At 35.9% G+C, this 21,810-nt stretch overlaps 1 protein-coding gene across 2 annotated transcripts; it reads right to left on the reverse strand.

Annotated features, from left to right (window-relative positions):
- Positions 1-942: 942 nt before the first annotated feature.
- Positions 943-11,190, reverse strand: LOC123887360 (receptor-like protein 9a). Of its 2 annotated transcripts, none has more exons than XM_045936671.1 (4): positions 10,546-11,190; positions 6,150-6,296; positions 5,988-6,062; positions 943-3,223 (listed from the first exon to the last, which is right to left on the reverse strand). In XM_045936671.1, the coding sequence occupies exons 1-4, from the start codon at positions 10,919-10,921 to the stop codon at positions 1,113-1,115; spliced, it is 2,709 nt and encodes a 902-aa protein (XP_045792627.1). In that variant the 5' UTR covers positions 10,922-11,190; the 3' UTR covers positions 943-1,112. The 2 variants fall into 2 exon arrangements, with proteins under 2 accessions (XP_045792627.1, XP_045792628.1); XM_045936672.1 differs by lacking the exon at positions 10,546-11,190 and adding an exon at positions 6,552-6,629.
- Between the last annotated feature and the right edge of the window lie 10,620 nt (positions 11,191-21,810).

Raw genomic sequence — 21,810 nt, forward strand, 5'->3', positions numbered from 1 at the left:
CAAACCGTTTTCGTACAAACCAATTACTCAAACAAACCCCCAAACATGTGTTTTAATTTTACTATGTTTATAGACACAATCACCTTGATTGAGTAACGCAATCCCTGATCGATATTATTTTATTACTCAATTGACGAAGTTTGTACACTTGCAAAGAGTCAATCATCGGTCACCAACACGGGCCGAACACCATATACTCCTTTAATCTTAAGTGTCATTGCTACATAGGATGAAGAAATGTGGGCCCAAGTGAATCATCATGTATAAATAAACGGTATTTGGAAGTGAAATGATTTGCTGAAAATTATTGCCTTTTTTATAAAAATAATACTCTTGCACTATATTTTATTCTGAGTAAGATCCCCATGCTCCAAATCTTTAGTCATATTAATTTCCTTATGATTGATTTTCATTATGAAATTGTCTGCTCCAATAGTTTGGGGTAGTGGATGAACCTGACAGAGAGGCTCTGATCCAAGCGTGGAAGTCATGGATGGAAGAATACATAAAAGTCAGTGGGAAAGTTCCACCTGGTAACGAATCTGGAAATGCCACTTGGAAAATAATGTTTAAAATACAAGGGTAGAAAATAATTATGTAAATTTTATTTCATCTATAGTAGAAAATGCTTATTTTATTTCAATTGAAGTATTTTTCTGGTGCACACTGCAACCAGAATAATTCCTTGAAGTATTAAAAAAAATACTACATATTATATACACTATGTTTTTTATAAATTCTATTTATATTAGTTATTTCTCTTAAGGGGTGTATCAGTTGTAGATGCTGTCATGTGAATGTGAGGAAGTAGAAGGTATGGAAAAGGCTTCAATTGCTAATGCATATATTCAGTAAAAATGACATAATTCTTCTCATAGTTGGTGGTATTATAGACTGACAATATTATATGAATTAAAACAGAAAAAATAAACACATGTAACATATAACAATAGCTTCAAACAACTTTAGATTATTACATCACACAAACAAGAACAAAAAAAAACTTCAAATCAAATGTCTCAAAATCAAAATGACAAAATCAGTGCAACGATAAATTACAATATCCAAATATTTGAGACTCCACATAAAGTTTCAATAGGGACTAAGGAAATTCACCAATAAAGAGGAAAAGTTGGAAAACATGTACGCATAACCTTACTGATATAGTAAAACCAGGCCTTGCGCCAACGCGCATTGAAGCACAACATTGTTATGAAGGCCAATAGTATTGTTATATAAGATGCTATGAAACTCCAATAAAATGATGTCATGTCCACTTTGGTTTCCTTTTCTCCAGTGCCATTGGATTGTGATGAAGGTGAAGACGCAATACCTTTACACTTCCGATTAAGGAGTGGTCCACAAAGACCGGGATTACCTCTGTAGTTATCCTCATCAAAGTCTTGAAATTGTCCAGTACTAGGTGGTGTTCCAGAAAGGTTGTTGTATGATAGATTGAAGGTTGATAAAAAGTTCAATTGAGTTAGTTGAGAAGGTATTTCACCACTCAATTTATTGTAGGATAAATCAAGACTCTCTATCTGAGTGAGATTGGAAAAAGTGATAGGAATAGGGCCTGACAAGTAATTATGAGATAGGTTCAAGGCTATGAGTTTTTGCAAGTTTCCAATTTGAGAAGGGATGATACCTGTTAGATTGTTGCATGATAAATCCAATCCAGTCATGTTCTCTACAACTTTACCTTTGTAATTGTAATTGATGTGTTTTGTTCTGAACTCTGCTTCCAAGTGTAGCAAGTTGTCATGCCATAGATCAGGAATAAAAGACATTAGACTTGAATTGAACCGATACGGAATAAATGACATGACATCCACCATGATTTCAAAAATAGGATGATAACCATCAACATCATATTGTCCAAATGGCATATTTTGTAAGCAAGATGGTATAGAAGAATTGAGCATGTTCCGTGATAAGTCCATCATGTTGATATTTTTTAAAAGACACAATTGTGTTGGAATACCTCCTTCCAATTTGTTCCCTCCAAGTAAAAGAACACGTAACTCTGAGAGATTACCCATCCAGTTTGGAATTTTACCTGAAAATTTATTGTCCGTCAAGTCTAGAAGTTTCAGCTGCGAGCTTCCAATCGAATCAAATGGTATGGATCCAGAGAGTTTATTCTTTCCTAAATACAAGAATCTTAGAGATTTTGTATTACTGAAATATGGTATTGATCCAATTAACTTGTTTTGAGAAAGATCCATAATTTCAAGATTTGTCATGTTGGAAATCTCAATAGGGATCTCACCTTCTAATAGATTTTCAGCCATAAGAACGGCTTGCATATCATAAAACATCCCAATTGAACTAGGAATTGTGCCTGAGATTGAATTATTGGATATGGATAACACTACTAATCTTGTATTAATGCATCCCAATACATCTTCAAGTGTACCGCTAAAGTTGTTATTATCGAGAAACAAAATTATCAGATACGTTGAATTACAAAATTTAGGAATATTCCCACTTAGAAAGTTGTTAGAGAGAAACAAGAATTGTAAGTTATTCCAATCTGTGGCCATTTGTTTAGGTAACTCACCAGAGAAATTATTATGAGAGAAGTCCAAGTACCCAAGTTCTTTCATTTTACCAATTGATGATGGTATATTTCCTTCAAAGCTATTCCATGAAATGTCCAAAATGGTAACATTAGGAAGGAATATACCAATATCTCTTGGAAGAAAACCACTTAAATTGTTGTTTGATATATTCAAATATTCTATGTGATGATTACGTATCAACCAACTTGGGAATGAGCCAACTAGTTTGTTTCTAGAGAGGTCCATCTGTATCAAATTATATTGATATGAAAGAAAAGTAGGAATGACACTTCCTTTGTCCATGTTTAGGTTGCAATTTCTAAGAATGAGTGACTTCAATTGAAATTTAGGAAACCACTTTGTATTTTCAGTTTCAATGTGTGCTCCAATGTTGTGTGATGAAATATGTAGAGCCTCAAGATTGGTGTGATTAGCCAAAGTGTTCAATGAAAATGATCCATTCATGTAATTTCCATCAAGAGCTAAGTAAGCCAAGGATGTGAGATTGGTAGTGAAAGATGGAAAACGACCACTGAACAAATTACTACTAACATCAAGAGCTCTGAGGTTTGTTAAATTGCTTAAACACTCAGGAAGTTGGTCACTGAACATGTTATTTTTGATATCTAGCACTTGCAAATCCTTCAATTGGCATAGTCCTGTCATAATCAATATGTCTCAAGTTTATAGTTTGCATTTTAAATCCATCTTGTGAAACTTATATATAATTTGTGGGGTTACAATTTGAGGTATGTATCATTGACAACTTCATTTTTAAGCATGTTGTCAAGGGTTCGATTCCTAACTCTTGCGTATGGAAAAAATTCGGTTTGGAGAAGGACATATCAAGGTGAATATATATTAACCTATTTAAGTGTTTTTGCTAGTTAATTATTTAAAATTTAAAAATTGAAAATTAGCAATAAGAAAGGTATTTATCTTAAGGGTTTGTCTAACTTATAAAATATTGTACATGTTAAAAACAACCAAAAGTAGTAATTTTTTTATTGAAAAACAATAATTATTTATTAAAAAATTATATATTTAATATAAAATGCACAAGTTACAAAACAAACTTAATTAATACTGTTTTGAATTTCTTAATATGTGTAACACCCTTATCTTAATTGTAATCCCTAATATTCCTTGAAGCCATTATGAGAGCATGCCATACCATGGGAGGCTAGATGAAAGAAAATATGTCAATTCAAACCAATTTTTTATGTATGTCCTTGGTATAGGTAGGAGTAATAGTAATACATTCAACTGAGTCATTCATGTGATTATTTCTTAAACTTAAAACTTTGAAGTTTCTCAAATTCTGAACATATGTAGCATACAAGAAAAAAGTATATAAATATTATATACATAGTCAGAGATATACTTTTCATTTTCATGTATATAATATTAATTATTATGCCTTACACTTAACATTTTCAAGTTTCTCAAATTCTAAACATCTGCAGCATAAAAGGTATATAAATACACATAGTCAGAGATATAATTCTCAACATGGTGTCACTCATCAAAGTATTACTTTTGGAATATTTGTGGCTTGATGTCTTTGTTATTGTTTGTATGGTACCTTTGTCTCTAACATATGATCTTATTAGCTAAACAACAGGAATTAAGAAAGTTATGACCGGAAGGTGCAACCTATTTTGTGTTAGAACCATTTGAGTTTTGTGTGGTGTTGGTCTCTATCTCTCTCTCTCTATGTATTTATCTATATATGATTTTCAAGTATGAGATGAATTCCATTATTTAGATGATAATTTGAAGAATTTTTAAAATGATGAAAATTTATGAAGTATTTTGTTCAAGTTAAATTTAGAGTGTGTTTGGATGGGGGAATTTTTTGAGGTAAAATAATGTTTTGAGGGAATTCAAATGATTTGAGGTGAATTCCATTATTTGGATGGAAATTTGAAGAATTTTCAAAATGATTGAAATTTATGAAGTATTTTGTTCAAGTTAAATTTAGAGAATTTCAAAATGACACAAAAAACCAAAGAATTTGAAATTTCTTCTTCTCTATAAACTTTTAAAAATTACTAATTGATCGTAAAACCTAAAATCGACGATAAACGCTAAATTGGCCGAAAATCCAAAAAATCCGCAGAAAAAACCTAAAATCGGCCAAAAGCCCAAAAATCGACTATAAACCCTAAAATTGGCCGAAAATCCAAAATATCGGCAGATAAACCTAAAATCGGCCAAAATTCCAAAAATTGACTATAAACCCTAAAATCGGCTGAAAAACCAAAAATCGACCGAAAACCCAAAAAATCGGCCGAAAACCTAAAATCGGCCAAAATCCAAAAAATCGACTATAAACCCTAAAATCGGCCGGCAACCCGAAAAATCGGCTAGAAAAACCTAAAATCGGCCAAAATTCCAAAAATCGACTATAAACCCTAAAATCGGCCGAAAACCCAAAAAACCGGCCAAAAAACAAAAAATCGAGAGAAAACCCAAAATCGGCCAACATCCAAAAAATCGGCCGAGGAATTGAAAATCGTCCCTAAACCCAAAAAACTCGGCCAAAAACCTAAAATCGACCCAAAATCGGCCGAAAAACCTAAAATCGACTATAAAGGGTGTGTTTGGTAACACAAATAAGCTAGCTTATAGGTTATTCTATGACCTTATAAGCTTGTTTAAAAAAATTAGAGGTGTTTGGTAACAAGCTTTTTTTACTAGCTTATATCTTTTTTCCAGATGCTATTTTAAGTAGCGTTTGAGCTTATAGCTTATAGCTTTTTACACTTTATTCCATTTTTACCCTTTAATTTAATAACTATCCACTCTAAAAAATAAACTACCCACTATCAATTATGTCATTTTATATTTATTAACCACTTCAAAAGCTAATTTTACCAAACACTTTAATTTCATTTAGCTAGCTTTTCAGCTATCAGCTATAAGCTAGCTTTTCAGCTATCAGCTATAAGCTAGCTTTTCAGCTATCAGCTAGTTTATCAGCTATCAGCTAGCTTATAGCTTATTTTTACCAAACAAACCCAAACCCATTTTTCGGCCGATATTAGGGTTTATAGTCGATTTTAGGTTTTTCAGCCAATTTATGGTTTTTCCGCCGATTTTTTCGGTTTTTCGGCCAATTTTTGGGTTTAGGTCGATTTTATTAAAATAAATAAAATTATATGAAGGAAATTCAATTACATTACCCAAACAAAGAATTTTACAATTGATTGAATTTCAACACTTTATCCAAACACTGGAATTTGAAAATCAAGGGAATTCAATTGAATCAATTGAATTGCCTAGAATTTAAAATCCCTTAAATTTCTAGAATCTCTCGACGGAAAAGAAAATTTCCTTTTAACTATTTTGCCATAAATAGTGATAAAAAATTTAGTTTCTGGATTTGTAATAGTTGAAACAACGTAATAGTAAAAGTACCTTCAATATGTAGAGAACCAGTAAGGTAATTATAGGCCAAGTCCAATAATTCCAGCTGACTAAATTTGGTGAAATCTGTTGCAAGGACATAATATAATTTTCAAAAAAATGAAATTAAAAACATCACATATTATAAATGTTTTAAGAATTGAAGATGCGTGCCTAATGCAGAGAGAGAACAATTCAAGATGTTACTACTCAGCGTCAACCTCCTTAATGCCATGAATCCACGCAAACTTGTTATGATGCTGCAGTTTAGCTGATTTCCTGAAAGGTCTAAGATCTCCAATTCCTTTGATCTTGAAAATCCTTCAACAAAGACAGAATGATAAGTGTAGTTTAAATGTGCAAACAAGCTGTGTTAATTGTATTCACTTTTTGTTCCAATTTCTCTCCTACCTTATAATTAAAAAGTTTCATTTACTAGCAAACATATATTCATCACATATATATATATATATATATATATATATATATATATATATATATATATATATATATATATATATATATATATATATATATATATATATATAATAAATTATATGATGAAACTGAACATACCTTAAGCGGAGAAGCTATCGAGTGAATTACCACCGAGATTCAAAGTTTTTAGAGCAGTTAATCCATTCAAACTTGACAATATGCTTGTATTTGTTAATTGTAATTACATGTGAAGCTTCCAGATCAAGTTTTAATTTTCATAATTATTAGAAAATAAAGAGTCAAATAGCTGTTCAACTACATAGGCATCTGTTATGTTTTGAATAGCAGTTTTTTATGTTCTTTGGTCTTCTTATTGCTCTTTAAATATGTATGATGAGCAATTCAATAAAATATAACCTTCCACAAAAATAAAACTCTGTGTTCTCTCTTGTTCTATACATCTACATTCCTTTTAATAACCAACAAATTGGCAATCAGAGCAGATTTCTTACGGGACCTGTTTGTCATGGATGCTGAAGCAAGTTTTTCACAGGCTGCGCTTCCTATATTTGATGCAGAAAACTATGAGTTTTAGGCGGTAAGAATGGAGACCTATTTAGAAGCTTTAGATCTCTGGGAAGTTGTAGAGGAGGATTTTGAAATTCTTCCACTACCAGACAATCCTACAATGGCCCAGTTGAAAAATCACAGACACAGACAGAAAAAAACCAGAAAGGCAAAGGCAAAATCTTGTTTATTTGCTGGAGTTTCAAAAACAATTTCACAAGAATCATGAGTCTTAAAACTGCAAGAGAAATCTGGAACTATCTGAAGGAGGAGTATGCAGGAGATGATCAGATACGGAACATGCAGGTTCTGAATTTGATTCGAGAATTTGAATTGCAAAGGATGAAGGAATCTGAGACAATCAAAGAGTACTCAGACAAACTACTTGCCATTGTTAACAAGGTGAGATTATTAGGCACTGAATTTGCAGACTCAAGAATTGTACAAAAAATTCTTGTGACAGTGCCGGAAAAATATGAATCCACTATAACAACTTTGGAGAACACAAAGGATCTATCCAACATAACTTTGGCAGAAGTTTTGCATGCTTTGAAGGCACAAGAGCAGAGAAGGCTTATGAGACAAGAGGGATCTTTGTAGGGTGCATTTCAAGCCAAGTTGCAGATCAACAATAATGGGAAAAGTTTCAGCAACAAACCTGAAGTTTTTACTCACAATAAAAACAACAATCAAAATAGCAACATATATCCACCATGTCCTCACTGCAAAAAAACTAATCATCTACCAAAAAAATGTTGGTGGAGGCCAGATGCAAGGTGTCACAGGTGCGGTCAGTTAGGGCACATGGAAAGGATATGCAAATCACAACAACAGCAAGAAGAAGTCAAGGTTGCTGAGGATCTATCACAGGAGGAGCAATTGTTTGCAGTATCATGTTTTGCTACACATAGTTCTACAGAAAGTTGGCTTATTGATAGTGGTTGTACAAACCACATGACCTATGATCGTGAGCTTTTTAGAGATCTTGATGAAGCTGTTTTCTCTAAAGTCAAGATTGGAAATGGAGCATATATTGAAGTAAAAGGCAGAGGAACAGTGGCAATTGAAGGCCACACAGGTTTGAAACTAATTTCTGAAGTTTTGTATGTCCCTGAAATCAATCAGAACCTTTTGAGTGTTGCTCAGTTACTAGAAAAAGGTTATAAGGTGTTGTTTGAAGACAAAAATTGCATGATTAAAGATTCAGAAGGTAGAGAGGTGTTCAATGTTCAAATGAAAGGCAAAAGCTTTGCCTTAGATTTTATGAGCAAACAGCAAGCTGCAGTGCACAAAGAGGTCAATAGTACAACACTTTGGCACAAGAGGTTGGGGCATTTCCATCACAATGCTCTAATGTATTTGAAAAAGAACAACCTTGCAAAGAATTCCATTGAATTAGAAGAAGAACTTCTAGCATGTGATGTCTGCCAATATGGAAAGCAAACAAGACTCCCTTTTCCAAAAGAATTGGCTTGGAGGGCTACAGAAAGGCTGCAATTAATACACACAGATGTCGGAGGACCCATGAGAACACCATCACTGAATGAGAGTAAGTATTATATTGTATTCATTGATGATAACACAAGAATGTGTTGGATTTATTTTATGAAGTTTAAATATGATGTTGCTCACATCTTTTGGAAGTTCAAAGCTTGGATAGAAACTCAAAGCAAGTGCAAACTGCAGGTTATCAGATCTGACAATGGAACTGAATATACCTGTGAACAATTTAACAAGTTTTGTGAAGATGCAGGCATAGAACACCAGTTGACAGCACTGTATTCACCTCAACAAAATGGCACTGCAGAAAGGAAGAATAGGACAATTGTGGAGATGGCTAGGTGCTTGCTTCATGAAAAAGAATTGCCAAAGAAATTATGGGCGGAAGCCGCAAATACTGCAATTTTTTTGCTGAACAGGCTGCCAAGAAAAGCTTTGCAAAAAAAGACATCATTTGAAGCATGGTATGGTTACAAACCTGAGTTGCTTAATTTGAACATATTTGGTTGTTTGTGTTTCTCTTACATTCCTAAGGTTAAGAGAGACAAACTAGACAAGAAAGTAGAACCTGGAATCTTTGTAGGCTATAGCTTAATCTCAAAGGCCTACAGGATCTATATACTGCACAATGACAAAGTAATTGTCAGCAGGGATGTGAAATTCTTGGAGTTGGATAGCTGGAATTGGAAAGACGACAAGAATATTGAATTTCAGGAGGAGAATGAGGCCATAGATGATGAACCTGTCAGAGGAACAAGATCACTTTCTGATATCTATCAAAGGTGTAATGTTGAAATCATGGAACCTGCTAGATATGCAGAAGCAGCAAATGATAAAAAATGGATAGATGCAATGGAGGAGGAGCTCAAGATGATTGAAAAAAACCAGACTTGGAAATTGGTGGACAGACCTGATCATAAGAAAGCTATTGGAGTTAAGTGGGTTTATAGGACCAAGCTTAATCCTGATGGTTCTGTAAACAAATATAAGGCAAGGCTGGTTGTTAAGGGATATGCTCAAATCTTTGGAGTAGATTTTTCTGAAACTTTCGCTCCAGTGGCAAGGTTAAATACCATAAGATTATTGTTCGCACTTGCAGCACAAAATGGTTGGGTTATACATCAAATGGACGTCAAGTCAGCTTTTTTGAATGGATACTTAGAGGAAGAAATCTTTGTTGAACAACCTGAGGATTTATTGTTCAAGGACATGAGGAGAAGGTGTATAAATTGAACAAGGCTCTGTACGGGCTAAAACAAGCACCAAGATCATGGTATAGCAGAATTGATGCACACTTGGTGAACTTAGGCTTTGAAAAAAGTCCAAGTGAATTTACTCTTTATGTTAAAAAGGTTGATAGTGGAATACTTGTGGTGTCCCTTTATGTTGATGATTTGTTTGTCACATGAAGTCATAGGGAGTTGATTGACAAGTTCAAAGAAAGAATGAAAGATGCTTTTGAACTTCAACATGATCTTGTCGAGCATATTTGGCAATGTTTTGGGCATGATTATCAACAAAATTAATTGTTTTTAAAATTATGTAACGTTATTTTAAATTATTTTTTAATTATGTAATTCTTAAAATTTGGCAATATTATTTTAAATTAAATTTTGAATTTTAATTATTTTTCGAATTATTAAAAAAATAGTACATACTAATTTTATAATTTTATCGTTCAATCAATTTATATGATAAAATATATAACTAAATAATAAGTTATTGTAATGATGTAAAATTATTGATGAGACCCATTTTAAAACTTTTTAAGAAGTTCTCCATTGCAGGGGTTGAGTACCAATACTATTATTAAAAAATAATAAATTAGTGATGTATCATGTGAGACCCATTTAAGTACTCAAAGTTGAAGTGCTCTATTGTGGATGCCTTAAATACCAAATATTAGAACACTAATTTAAAGAAGAGAAGAAAGTAGGAAGGATGCCACACGTAGGCAGAATAATTGAAATTTAACGGAAATGTCCAATTTGATTAGGATCAAAACAAAACAATATAATAGGTGTATGAGTATGAGAGCAAAGTAAAATCACAAAATAAGAGGTACCTTCACCGTCAGTACAGCCTTGAATATAATTATCGGACAAATCGAGGAGGCGTAATTCTTCAAATGGACGAAACAGAGAAACATTCATTATCATAGGATCTGAGAGTAACTTTTGGAGGGATAGTTGAGTTATGTGTCCAGAAGAGGTGTTAGAGCACGTGACTCTATCCCAAGTACAACAATTGCTACCTCTATCATCAACCCATGAACCCAATTTATTGTAAAGATCTTTATGTGAGAAGAAGTAGTGTTTGATATCTAGAAGGCCTATTCTCTCACTCTCTAAACATCCGTTACATGATCCATCTTCATTTTGCATTAACACTATTATCATCACAAAATAAAAAAAGGAACTAATTATCAATCCCAACTTCATTTTTGACAAATCTATGGATATATATTGTGTTACTTTATGCAGTTTTATCCTCAATATTCCTATAATCACCTTATGATATATAGTACTAAAAGATGAGACTTTTCTATTGCAACACACACAGGAAAGACTTGGAGTTGACTAGAGATAATGACATTTAAGAAAGATGCTAAACTTATCTTGCACGATTAATGACTTATGTGAACATTAGTAGTTTAGTTGTTGCTTTCATTTTTGTAACCAAAATGGCCGGGAGTCTTAACATGTTTAGTGGTTTGGAGTGGAAAAAAGGTCATGACTCCATCTTATCCCTTTAAATTAAACTCTTTAACCAAAAAATCAATGTTTATTTTCAGATTTTAATTAGTCAAGAGATATTTTTAACTCAAAAATTCAAATTAGAATATATGTACACAATGACTATACCTAAACTATTGTGTAAAACTATAACTAAGTTGAAAGTTTAGGGTCTCTCTGTTTTAGATTTAAAAAAATAGATTTTTTTCTTTGTATTTTTTAAAATAGATTTTTTAAAACCGTTTTTCAAAATATTACAAGTTTTTTTTACATTTGTTTTTTCTAAATTTAAACACTAATTTTGACATCATATAACATATACACACATTATTGAAGATCAAAACATAGTCAAAATCACAATTTTTTCAAAAAGTTGTATTTCAAAAATGATTTTTATGAAAATCTATTTGAAATAGCTTCAAAAATAAGAGATTTTTTGAAATTTTGATTTCCAAAAAATGTTTCAATAAAATGATCAAATATCTAAAATAACATTTTAAGAATAACTATTCATACAAATTTTCATTCGAATCTTTTATAAAAAAGTTTCTTTGTAAAAAAAAATTACACGAAATTATATAACACTATAAGAATTTATTTTAAAAAAGGGTCTTGCTAATACACACCCCGGTCATCAGGGACAGATCCAGAAACTTATTGCACGGGGGGCCGAAAATAAGAACAATTATTTTGAGCCTTAAACATATTTTTTGTTAGTCATTTTGATTTTCAAATTTATCTTTCCTTTGTTAGTTTGGTCCTCAAATATGTTTTATGTTAGTCAGTTTATCCAAAAATTACTAATGATAGACATATTTGATAATATTTTGTAATTTCAATACATTTTATTTGACAATTAATATTTCATATATTTAAGGACCGATATATTTTATGTTAGTCATTTATTTTTACCATAGTATAATTCATAATACTAAACTAAAATGTTATAGATAGATAATTGAGACATAATAATATATATAGTGTTAAAAAATGTTTCAATAAAATGATCAAATATCTAAAATAACATTTTAAGAATAACTATTCAAACAAATTTTCATTCGAATCTTTTATAAAAAGTTTCTTTGTAAAAAAAAATTACACGAAATTATATAACACTATAAGAATTTATTTTAAAAAAGGGTCTTGCTAATACACACCCCGGTCGTCAGGGACAGATCCAGAAACTTATTGCACGGGGGGCCGAAAATAAGAACAATTATTTTGAGCCTTAAACATATTTTTGTTAGTCATTTTGATTTTCAAATTTATCTTTCCTTTGTTAGTTTGGTCCTCAAATATGTTTTATGTTAGTCAGTTTATCCAAAAATTACTAATGATAGACATATTTGATAATATTTTGTAATTTCAATACATTTTATTTGACAATTAATATTTCATATATTTAAGGACCGATATATTTTATGTTAGTCATTTATTTTTACCATAGTATAATTCATAATACTAAACTAAAATGTTATAGATAGATAATTGAGACATAATAATATATATAGTATATACATATATGAGGGGGAGGGGGGGCCTTGGCCACTGCCTGCCCCCCTTTGAATCCGTCCCTGCCGGTCACTTTTGTGAAGGTGTGCATCAGCATGATACACCTTTTTAATTGGACATTAAATGTCCTTGCTTTTATTTTAAAATAAATGAAGACCAAAGGATATGATTGTAATTGCATTTAAGTTTGCATTTAAGCTATCCTTAAAAATTTCTGGTAATTGGGGCCCTAAATCTTTTAGGGTGATAAACGGTTGGTTAGAACATCCAGAGTTTAATGGTTTTGTGGAATCAGCATGGAAAAGTTACGATATTAGGGGTAAAAAAGCTTTTGTCTTAAAAGAAAAACTAAAACTTCTAAGTGAGATTCTAAAGAAGTGGAACAAGGAGGTGTTTGGTTATTTGGATCTAAACATAGAGAAGACAGTCTCCGATATTAATGAGTTTGAAGGCCTTCTTTCAAGTACTAATGGGGATGTTGATTACCTTATGTTAGAGGGCCTAAATAAGGAGTTTTGGAAGCAACTTCATTTTAAGGATAGCTTACTCAAATAGAAGTCCAGATCAAAGTGGGTTAAAGAAGGGGATTCTAATACCAAATTTTTTCATCAGACTTTAAAGGGTAGAAGGAGGAATAACCAACTAGTGGCGTTGAGAGATGGTGACAAATTGGTTCAAGGGGTCTATGAGATCAAGTCTTTTGTATAAAATTATTTTGCTAATAACTTCACCGAAGAATGGCGTAACCGTCCTACTCTAGATAGGCTTTCGTTTGACTCCTTGTCGGAAGCAGATAATTCTTCTATATTATCTCCCTTTTCGGTTGAGGAAGTTAGAGAGGTTGTGTGGAACAGTGATGGCAATAAGTGTCCGGGTCCTGATGGGTTTAACTTTAACTTCTTGAAGACTTGTTGGGACATCCTAAAAACAGATGTTATGGAGTTTTTGAACGAATTTCACAGTAGTGCTTCCCTTCCAAAGGCGGTCACTGCATCTTTCTTGACACTAGTACCAAAAAAGGACCATCCTCAGGTATTATCAGATTATAGACCCATTTGCCTTGTTGGTTGTTTGTATAAAATCCTTTCAAAGGTGTTGGCGGCTCGTCTAAAAAAAGTTATCGGTAAATTGATCTCAGATTGTCAAACGGCCTTTGTTCCTAATCATCAGATTCTGGATGGAGTTTTGGTAGTGAATGAACTGATTGATTTTGCCAAGAGAAGAAAAGACAACTGTTTATTATTGAAGGTTGATTTTGAGAGGGCGTACGATATGGTAAACTGGAATTTTTTGGAGTATATGATGCGGAGAATGGGATTTGCGCAGAGGTGGCTGAAGTGGATGAGAGCCTGTATTTTTACTAGCTCAATGTCTGTGCTTGTAAATGGTAGTCCTTCGGCGGATTTTGTTGTTGGTAAAGGGCTGAGACAAGGGGATCCGTTATCTCCCTTTCTTTTCTTGATAGTTGCGGAAGGTCTCACTCGCTTAATGCAGAAGGCTGTTGACAATGGCAATTATCATGGTTTTAAAGTTCGTGATGACTTACAGTTTCACACTCTTCAATTTTCAGATGATACCGTTCTAGTAGGTGAAGGGAAGTGGGAGAATTTGTGGTCGCTTAAAACTGTGTTGAGAAGTTTTGAATTAGTATCGGGACTGAAGGTTAATTTTTACAAAAGTAAGCTCTATGGCATTAATCTTGATGATAATTTTTTGTCCGCAGCGTCCTCCTTTTTACACTGTGAAGTAGAATCGATCCCTTTTCGTTTTCTAGGAATTCCAGTTGGAGCTAACCCAAGGAGAAGGGTCACTTGGAATCCTATAGTGGAAGCTATGAAGAAACGACTTCATACTTGGAGTGGTCGAAATTTATCATTTGGCGGAAGAGTTACACTCATTAATTCGGTACTCTCTAGTCTCCCATTATATTTTTTCTCTTTTTTCAAGGTACCGGTGTGTGTGTGTTACAAGAATTGATTAGTATCCAAAGGAGATTTCTTTGGGGAGGATGTTCTGATATTAAGAAGATTTGTTGGGTTAGTTGGGACACAATTTGCCTCCCAAAAGATAAAGGTGGTTTGGGTATAAAGAATCTAAATTATTTCAACCAAGCTTTACTTTGTAAATGGAAGTGGAGAGGTTTGTGTGATCATAATACATAGATATGGGAGCTTGGATGATAATTTTTTGCACTCTAATCTTAGCAATGTCAAAGGTCAATCTTTGTGGTGGCGTGATATTATGAAGATTGGGGGTATTGAGAATGATGCATGGTTCAGGACTAATGTGAGCAATGGCGCAGATAGCAGACGATGGGGGCTTACTCAATCAGGTATTTTTTCGGTTAATTCGACGTACGAGTTCTGATGATAAATTTCGCAAGTGCACGAAAATCACGTAGTAATAAAAATATCGATCCACAGGGATTGTGTGATCAAACTAGTCGAACGGTGTTCATAGACATTATACAGAAAATACACATAAATTGGGGGTATGTTGAGTAATGAATTGCTAGAAAATGTGCTTTGATATAATGGAAAAGTGAGGTAGAATCATCGGAATCATCTAGTCTATAGCTAACCGCATGCAACCTACAATGTCACAAGATCTACTCAAGTGTTCACAACTAGATCGACAAATTAGTGAATCGCAATCTCTTGTCAAAATCCACTCTATTCGTTGTCGATACTTCCCCGATCTCTCGGGCGGAAGCTACCTACAACGAATGATGTTAACGCGCGTCAATCGTTCGCTACACTCTATGCCTCAATCTCTCGACCGGAGACACTCGAGTGCTCAATACAATTCAGTTCAGACATTAAATCAATACTCTCGCACGTGACTTAACTCAAAATCATTATAACACTAATGAAGGATTATAAAGCATTAGAAACAGACTTGAATTGAATGAACACTATAAAGAGAGTATGATCTTACACAATTGCAGGTTACATTCAATGAACTACATCCTAAACTATCCTAGATCCTACCTCCAAGGAGTTTAGCTCCTCATCGTTCTTCGTACGCTTCCTCGCTTCATCGCCATGGCTTGTGAATCCATGCCCTCGATGTGCTTGGAGCTCTCCGCTGGAGTGTTGAATCACGATCTTCAAGTTCCAAAACCAGAATGTAGTGAAAAGTTGCAGAATTTTCCAACCCGAAAACAGAATTATGCAGAAACTATATATACAGAAGGCAACCACGCCGCGCGCCAGATCTACCACGCCGCGCGTGGTTGCAAATCCATCAACTACGCCGCGCGTAGTAACAGAATCACGCGGCGCGTGATCAAGTCAGAGAGCAATCTTCATCTTCAACAAGGCTTCACGCCGCGCGTGGTAAGGCATCACGCGGCGCGTGATCAGAGTCAAAATCTTGGCTCTCTGTGAGCTCCATCACGCGGCGCGTGATGGGCTACGCCCCCAGCGTAGTGAAAATCATTCAAATCCTGCAGTTTTTCCTGTTTTCTTGCAAAACAAGTAATCAAGCTAATGGTTAGATTTCTCTCATATTTATTGCTAAAAACCTACTAAAATGTATCTAATGTTGCTAAAATAGGCATGGATTAGAGAGTGTGACGATTTGTCATCACAACCCCAAACTTAAACCTTTCCTTGTCCTCAAGGAAACAACTTTTACCTCAAGCTTTTGTGTCAAGACCTTGGCATTTTCCTTAAATTCACTCGAATCATACATACGTGAGACTCACCTGATGATCAATGATCCACCTGCAAACAATGCTCAATTGCACAACCGTTCCCGCAAGACATTTTCAAGTAGTTCACACTTTTCGACCAAAGCTCTATGATTTCATCACACTACTCACATGCACTCTTCAGTTTTGGGTAATACGCTCAAATCAACACATCGATGCAAGTCAACAATAATTTTGCAAGTAGTCTAAGAATTCATTCGGTTCACTTTGTGCACACACATTAGAGGTCTTTTAGGGTTATAACGTGGCTTGGCTAGGGTGGATGGTGACATTTTGGGATAAGTAGTAGAAAAACTTGGAGTTAGATCCCCCTATGGTCAAAAATATCATAAACCAAAACCCCTTTGAAATATAGTGGACTAGAGAACTTTTTCAATCATCAAACAAAGTTTTGCAATTCTTTGAATTTCAAGGATATCACTTCTTTTTGTACTTCTTTTCTATTTTTCTTTCACATTCATCTCTTTTTTTTTTTTTTCATTGCAACTTTTTGAAATTTTCTCAATTGTTCAAATCAAAACTTTTTGTAAGTTCTCTAGTACCCTCACCCCAAACTTTATTTGTTGCTAATTCCAAAGAGCAACCCCAAACTTAGTAGTGAGCAATGCGCATCAACCACTAATTAGGTGCCTAACCTCCAAGAAAGTCATTCCTTTTTTCATCAAAAATTTCTTAAGGTTTTGCAAAAAATAACATTTTCTTTCAGCTCAAATTGGTTAAGCAAAGGATAATTATAAGTAAGGGTGGATAGAAAGGCTCAAAGGTACCAAGGAACATGCCTCGTGTGTGCTACAAAAGTACCAATCAAATAAAAAGACGACAAGCAAAATCGAGAGACAATACATGAGTGGATATCACACATAGAAAGAAAAGTAGTGTTTGGCTCAATACCTCACGGTTGGGTCGAATCAAAGAACCGGTCAAAAAGTGTGCGTTCCCTTCCTTTGCCTCTTGATCACATGAGTGCAACAAGCTATTGCACTGCAAGTTTCACATATCACACACGGAGAAAATCAAGTAATTGATACTCAAGTAACTAGAAGGAACATGCCAAAATGTTGAAACAAACTCTAAAGGTAAAAACCATTCCACAATCGAACAAAAGAAGATTCAAATTCAAAGTACACAAGTAAAATATCCAGCCAATATCCAAGCAACATCAGAATATTATTACAAACCAAGCAAATAAAAGACAAAGAAGTAAAGATAGAGATAGAGTAGGAGAATAGTAGCAGCAGCAGCAGTAGAACAGCATCACCAACGATGTCAAACCGCATCGTCCGGTTGGCCCGTGAAGTAGTTTGTGAACGGGCTATTCAAATTCAAATTCAGCCCATCCACATCCAGCATCTCTCTTTCCATAGCAGCAGCCTCATCTTGCTCAACCCGGCGTCGCCTCTCGATCTCCGCCAATTCAGAAGTTCTCAGACCCGAATTATACGCTTGTCTGGCCTGAAATGAGTTTAGCTCCCTCGCCTGATGGGCCTCCCAATCAGTATCCACGGGATACAAAGTCCCAAAAGTAGGAGGTGGGAAGGTAGACCGGTAAGTCATCGCCTCGGTGTACATGGAAGAGGCGGTATCAAAGTAGAGATTAGGCAGCCCAGAATATTGAGAAATTTCCATTTGATGCAACATAGACGCAAGCTGATTCATATCATGAGAGTACCGAGGAGGGTCTTGAGCTGGTATATCATGATATTCATTTGCCGGATCCCCCTGTTGATCCGGATGATTACCTTCTTCAAACCGATTAATCTCTTCCTCCTCCCTCAAGGCTTCCTCCCTTGCATCATTCCCCTCACCACGGGGCACAATAGGTCCTCTCTCAAACCTCTTCTCAAAGTATGATAAAGCTAGTGGACGGACTGGATGTAAGTCACCTTCTTGCACACACATAGGGACATTGCTTGCTCTACACAAGGCAGCAATTAAGTTGCAATGCCCCAAAGTAAAAGTCGGATTATTATTATTTGCCATTTCATGTAAATCCCTTTGTAACCAAAGACCAAGATCGATATAGCGACCCTCAACTAATAGCCGAACAGCAGCAACATTATCAATCTGAATTTCAGAGTTATTACCAACCACTCGGACATTCTTCAGCCAGAATTCTCCCCAAGCACGGTGAATAGGGTTAAAACTCGTCAAACTCAACCTAGTAGGAAGGGATGAAGCTGAGTGTGGCAACCATCTAGCTCCAGGCCTGCAAACAATCGCCTTTAACTCTTCTCTTACCGCAAGGCCACCGTTAGAAATTTGTTCCTTCTCGGATACCAACTCACAAGCATCTCTCACTCGACAACCCAATAATGTATTAATGTGAGCTGCGGAATAGTACACTCTTATTCCCCTAACTGTCGAATAGAACTCCGGAACCGACGACTGGTCAGGCAAATAAGCGTTTGCGAGAAACTCCCTTACCCACATCTGATTACCCGGATTAGCTTCATCTTTAATCATCAACTTATTAAACTTCCCCCATTTCCTAGACTTGACCTCATTTCCTATCTCAGCCACACCTTTCAACAAATCCTCTCCAAAACCTTTTTCTTGATTAATAGTAAAGGTTTGGATTTTTGTGTACCTTTTTTCATGAACTGTACTGATGAAGTGTGGGTGGACCTGTGGTTGAGTCACATTGCTCCGGCGAGGAGGAGATGCTTCAGCGGACCTAGAAGATTGGCCCTTGCTTGCACTCATCTTTGTTCTTGGTTTCTTTGGAGGCTCTTGTGGTGGATTAGCATCACTCTTCTTCTTTCCCTTTCCGGTTAGCCTAGTCAACATGGTGATAGTAGATAGATTGAAATGGGTTAATTTGGGAAAGTGGTAAAATGTGATGAAATGAGGGGTTTGGAGTGGAATTAAGAGAGGGTAATATGGGTGGTATGTGAATGTGAATGAATTGGGTGATTGAAGGTGATTAGAAGTGAAATTGGAGAAGTTTGAAGAGTGAAAATGGGTTGTCAATGGAGTTTTTTGTGTGGGAAACCGTGTAAATTGATGATGGGACGGATGGAGTGGTTGAGAAGATGAAGAAATTCAAATTTTACACGCTTTCCTGTGTAACCACGCCGCGCGTGACCCCTACTACGCCGCGCGTAGTACCAATTGTAACGGTCAAGAACTTCTTTCCTCAAGGCCACGCCGCGCGTAATCACCATCACGCGGCGCGTAATCACTTAGTCAGAGACTCCATATTTCTCCAGTTTTCACGCAGCGCGTGATATACCCCTACGCCGCGCGTAATGCCTTCTGAAAACTTCTTCCTCTGTGATGAAGGATCACGCCGCGCGTGATTGTACTGCGCCCCCGGCGTAGTAGAATTCTGTTCTGCCCTGTTTTGCTTCCGTCCTTGCTTCTGCTGCACACCTACCTACATACTTCAAAACAACACAAACTAAAACATTAGAAACCGTTGGGTTGCCTCCCAACCAGCGCTTGTTTAACGTCCCGATGCTTGACGTTCCATACCCCTAAGGGTTATGGAAGAGAAGTGCCACCATGTGGCAAGTAGTGTGCATTCCAAGGTAATTTAAGAGCATGTTTAACAATATGATCATAAACCTGGATTTTAAAACATTGTGGGTCTCCATCATCACACTCCATCTTATCAAAGACATTGAATGTGACCTGCTGATCATCGGTCCTTAGCATGAGTTCCCCCATCTCCACATCGATTAGGGCACGGCTGGTTGCTAAGAAGGGTCTACCAAGTAGCAAAGGTTCCCACTCCCTAGTTTCTTCTATGTCTAAGACCACAAAATCAGCGGGGAACACAAACCCAGCAACCTTAACCAACACATCGTGGAGAATTCCTTCCGGATGCACAACCGATCTATCCGCCAAAGAGAGACTCATCTTTGTCGGCTTTGCTACCGCTCCCGGTATCTTCTTCATCATTGATAACGGCATCAGATTAATGCTAGCACCCAAATCACACAAGGCTTTTTCAATAGTGAGCGTTCCAATGGAACATGGAATTGTAAAGCTCCCCGGATCTTTCTTTTTCTGCGGTAGCTTCCGTTGAATGAGGGCGCTGCACTCCTCCGTCATACTTACCATTTCATCATCTAATGGTTTCCTTTTCTTTGTGAGCAGCTCCTTCAAAAACTTCGCATAACTTGGCATTTGCTCCAATGCCTCCACTAAAGGTATAGCCATCTCAAGCTTGTTCAACACCTTCATGAACTTCTTGAACTCCTTCTCCCGCTCAAGATTCTTAACTTTCTTTTTCCTAGGAAAAGGCATCCTAGCATATGGCGATTCATCAACTCCTTTACCTTTCTCAACCTTCTTACTCTCTTTTTCTTTTATCTCCCTCTGTTTTTCAACTTCTTCTACTTCATCCTCACTAATCTCCACTTCCTTAGACAGATTTTCATTTTCTATTTCTCCCTCACGTCTCTCATTTTCAACTTCAACTTCTTGCTTATTTTCAACTTCTCCCTCAATGACCTTCTTTTTCAAGGGCTTCTCCATAGCTGGCCTTTCCGGTATCTCTCTACTCCTCAAAGTGATTCCATTACAAGTTTCATTTTTCGGATTATCATGAGTGTTTCCACCGAAACCTCCTTGGTTTTGCAACATAGAAAACTGCCTTGACAGCTGCCCCATTTGCACCTCAAGATTCTTGATAGAAGCTTCATGATTCTTGTTAGAGGTTGCTTGACTCGATTTCATCGCTTCAAAGTTGCTTTGGGTCATGAGCATGAACTGATTTAGAGTCTCTTCCATCCTTGATGGAGGCCTTTGCTGCTGTTGCTGTGTACCTTGATCTTGCATACCATTCCCCCATCCAGACCCGTTGTTATTGTTGTTGTACGGCTTCCGGAAATTGGCCAAGTAGCGAGCCTCCTCTGAACCCTCCGGGAAGCATCCGCCATTTGGGTGGTCCTGCAAACAAAAATCACAGCGCACATTGTCAATTTTACCTATTGGAGAAGATTGGACTTGTGGATTGGACAGCAACTTCATCATTGCTTCCATTTGGCTAGTCATGAGCTTTTGCTGTGCCAATAATGCTGTTTGAGTATCCAATTCCAACACTCCGCCTTTCTTTTTGGCTCCCCTATCATTAGTAGCTCTATACTCGTTTTGAGCCATGCTTTCCACCAATTCTCTTGCTTCAGTTTCGTCACGGTTCTTCAACGAACCACCGGCTGATGCGTCAAGTATCATTCGCGTTTGAGCCCTCAAACCTTGGGTAAACATTTGCATCTGATTGTGGCCATCGAAACCGTGATTCGGACACCTTTTAAGACAAACTTTAAACCTCTCCCAAGCATCATACAACGTCTCACCATCCGCTTGTTCGAAGTTGCTAATTTCAGCCCTTCTTTCTAGAAACTTATGAATAGGAAAGTAA

Source organism: Trifolium pratense, linkage group LG5 (genome assembly GCF_020283565.1).
Source record: "Trifolium pratense cultivar HEN17-A07 linkage group LG5, ARS_RC_1.1, whole genome shotgun sequence".
In the NCBI taxonomy this organism is placed as follows: domain Eukaryota; kingdom Viridiplantae; phylum Streptophyta; class Magnoliopsida; order Fabales; family Fabaceae; genus Trifolium; species Trifolium pratense.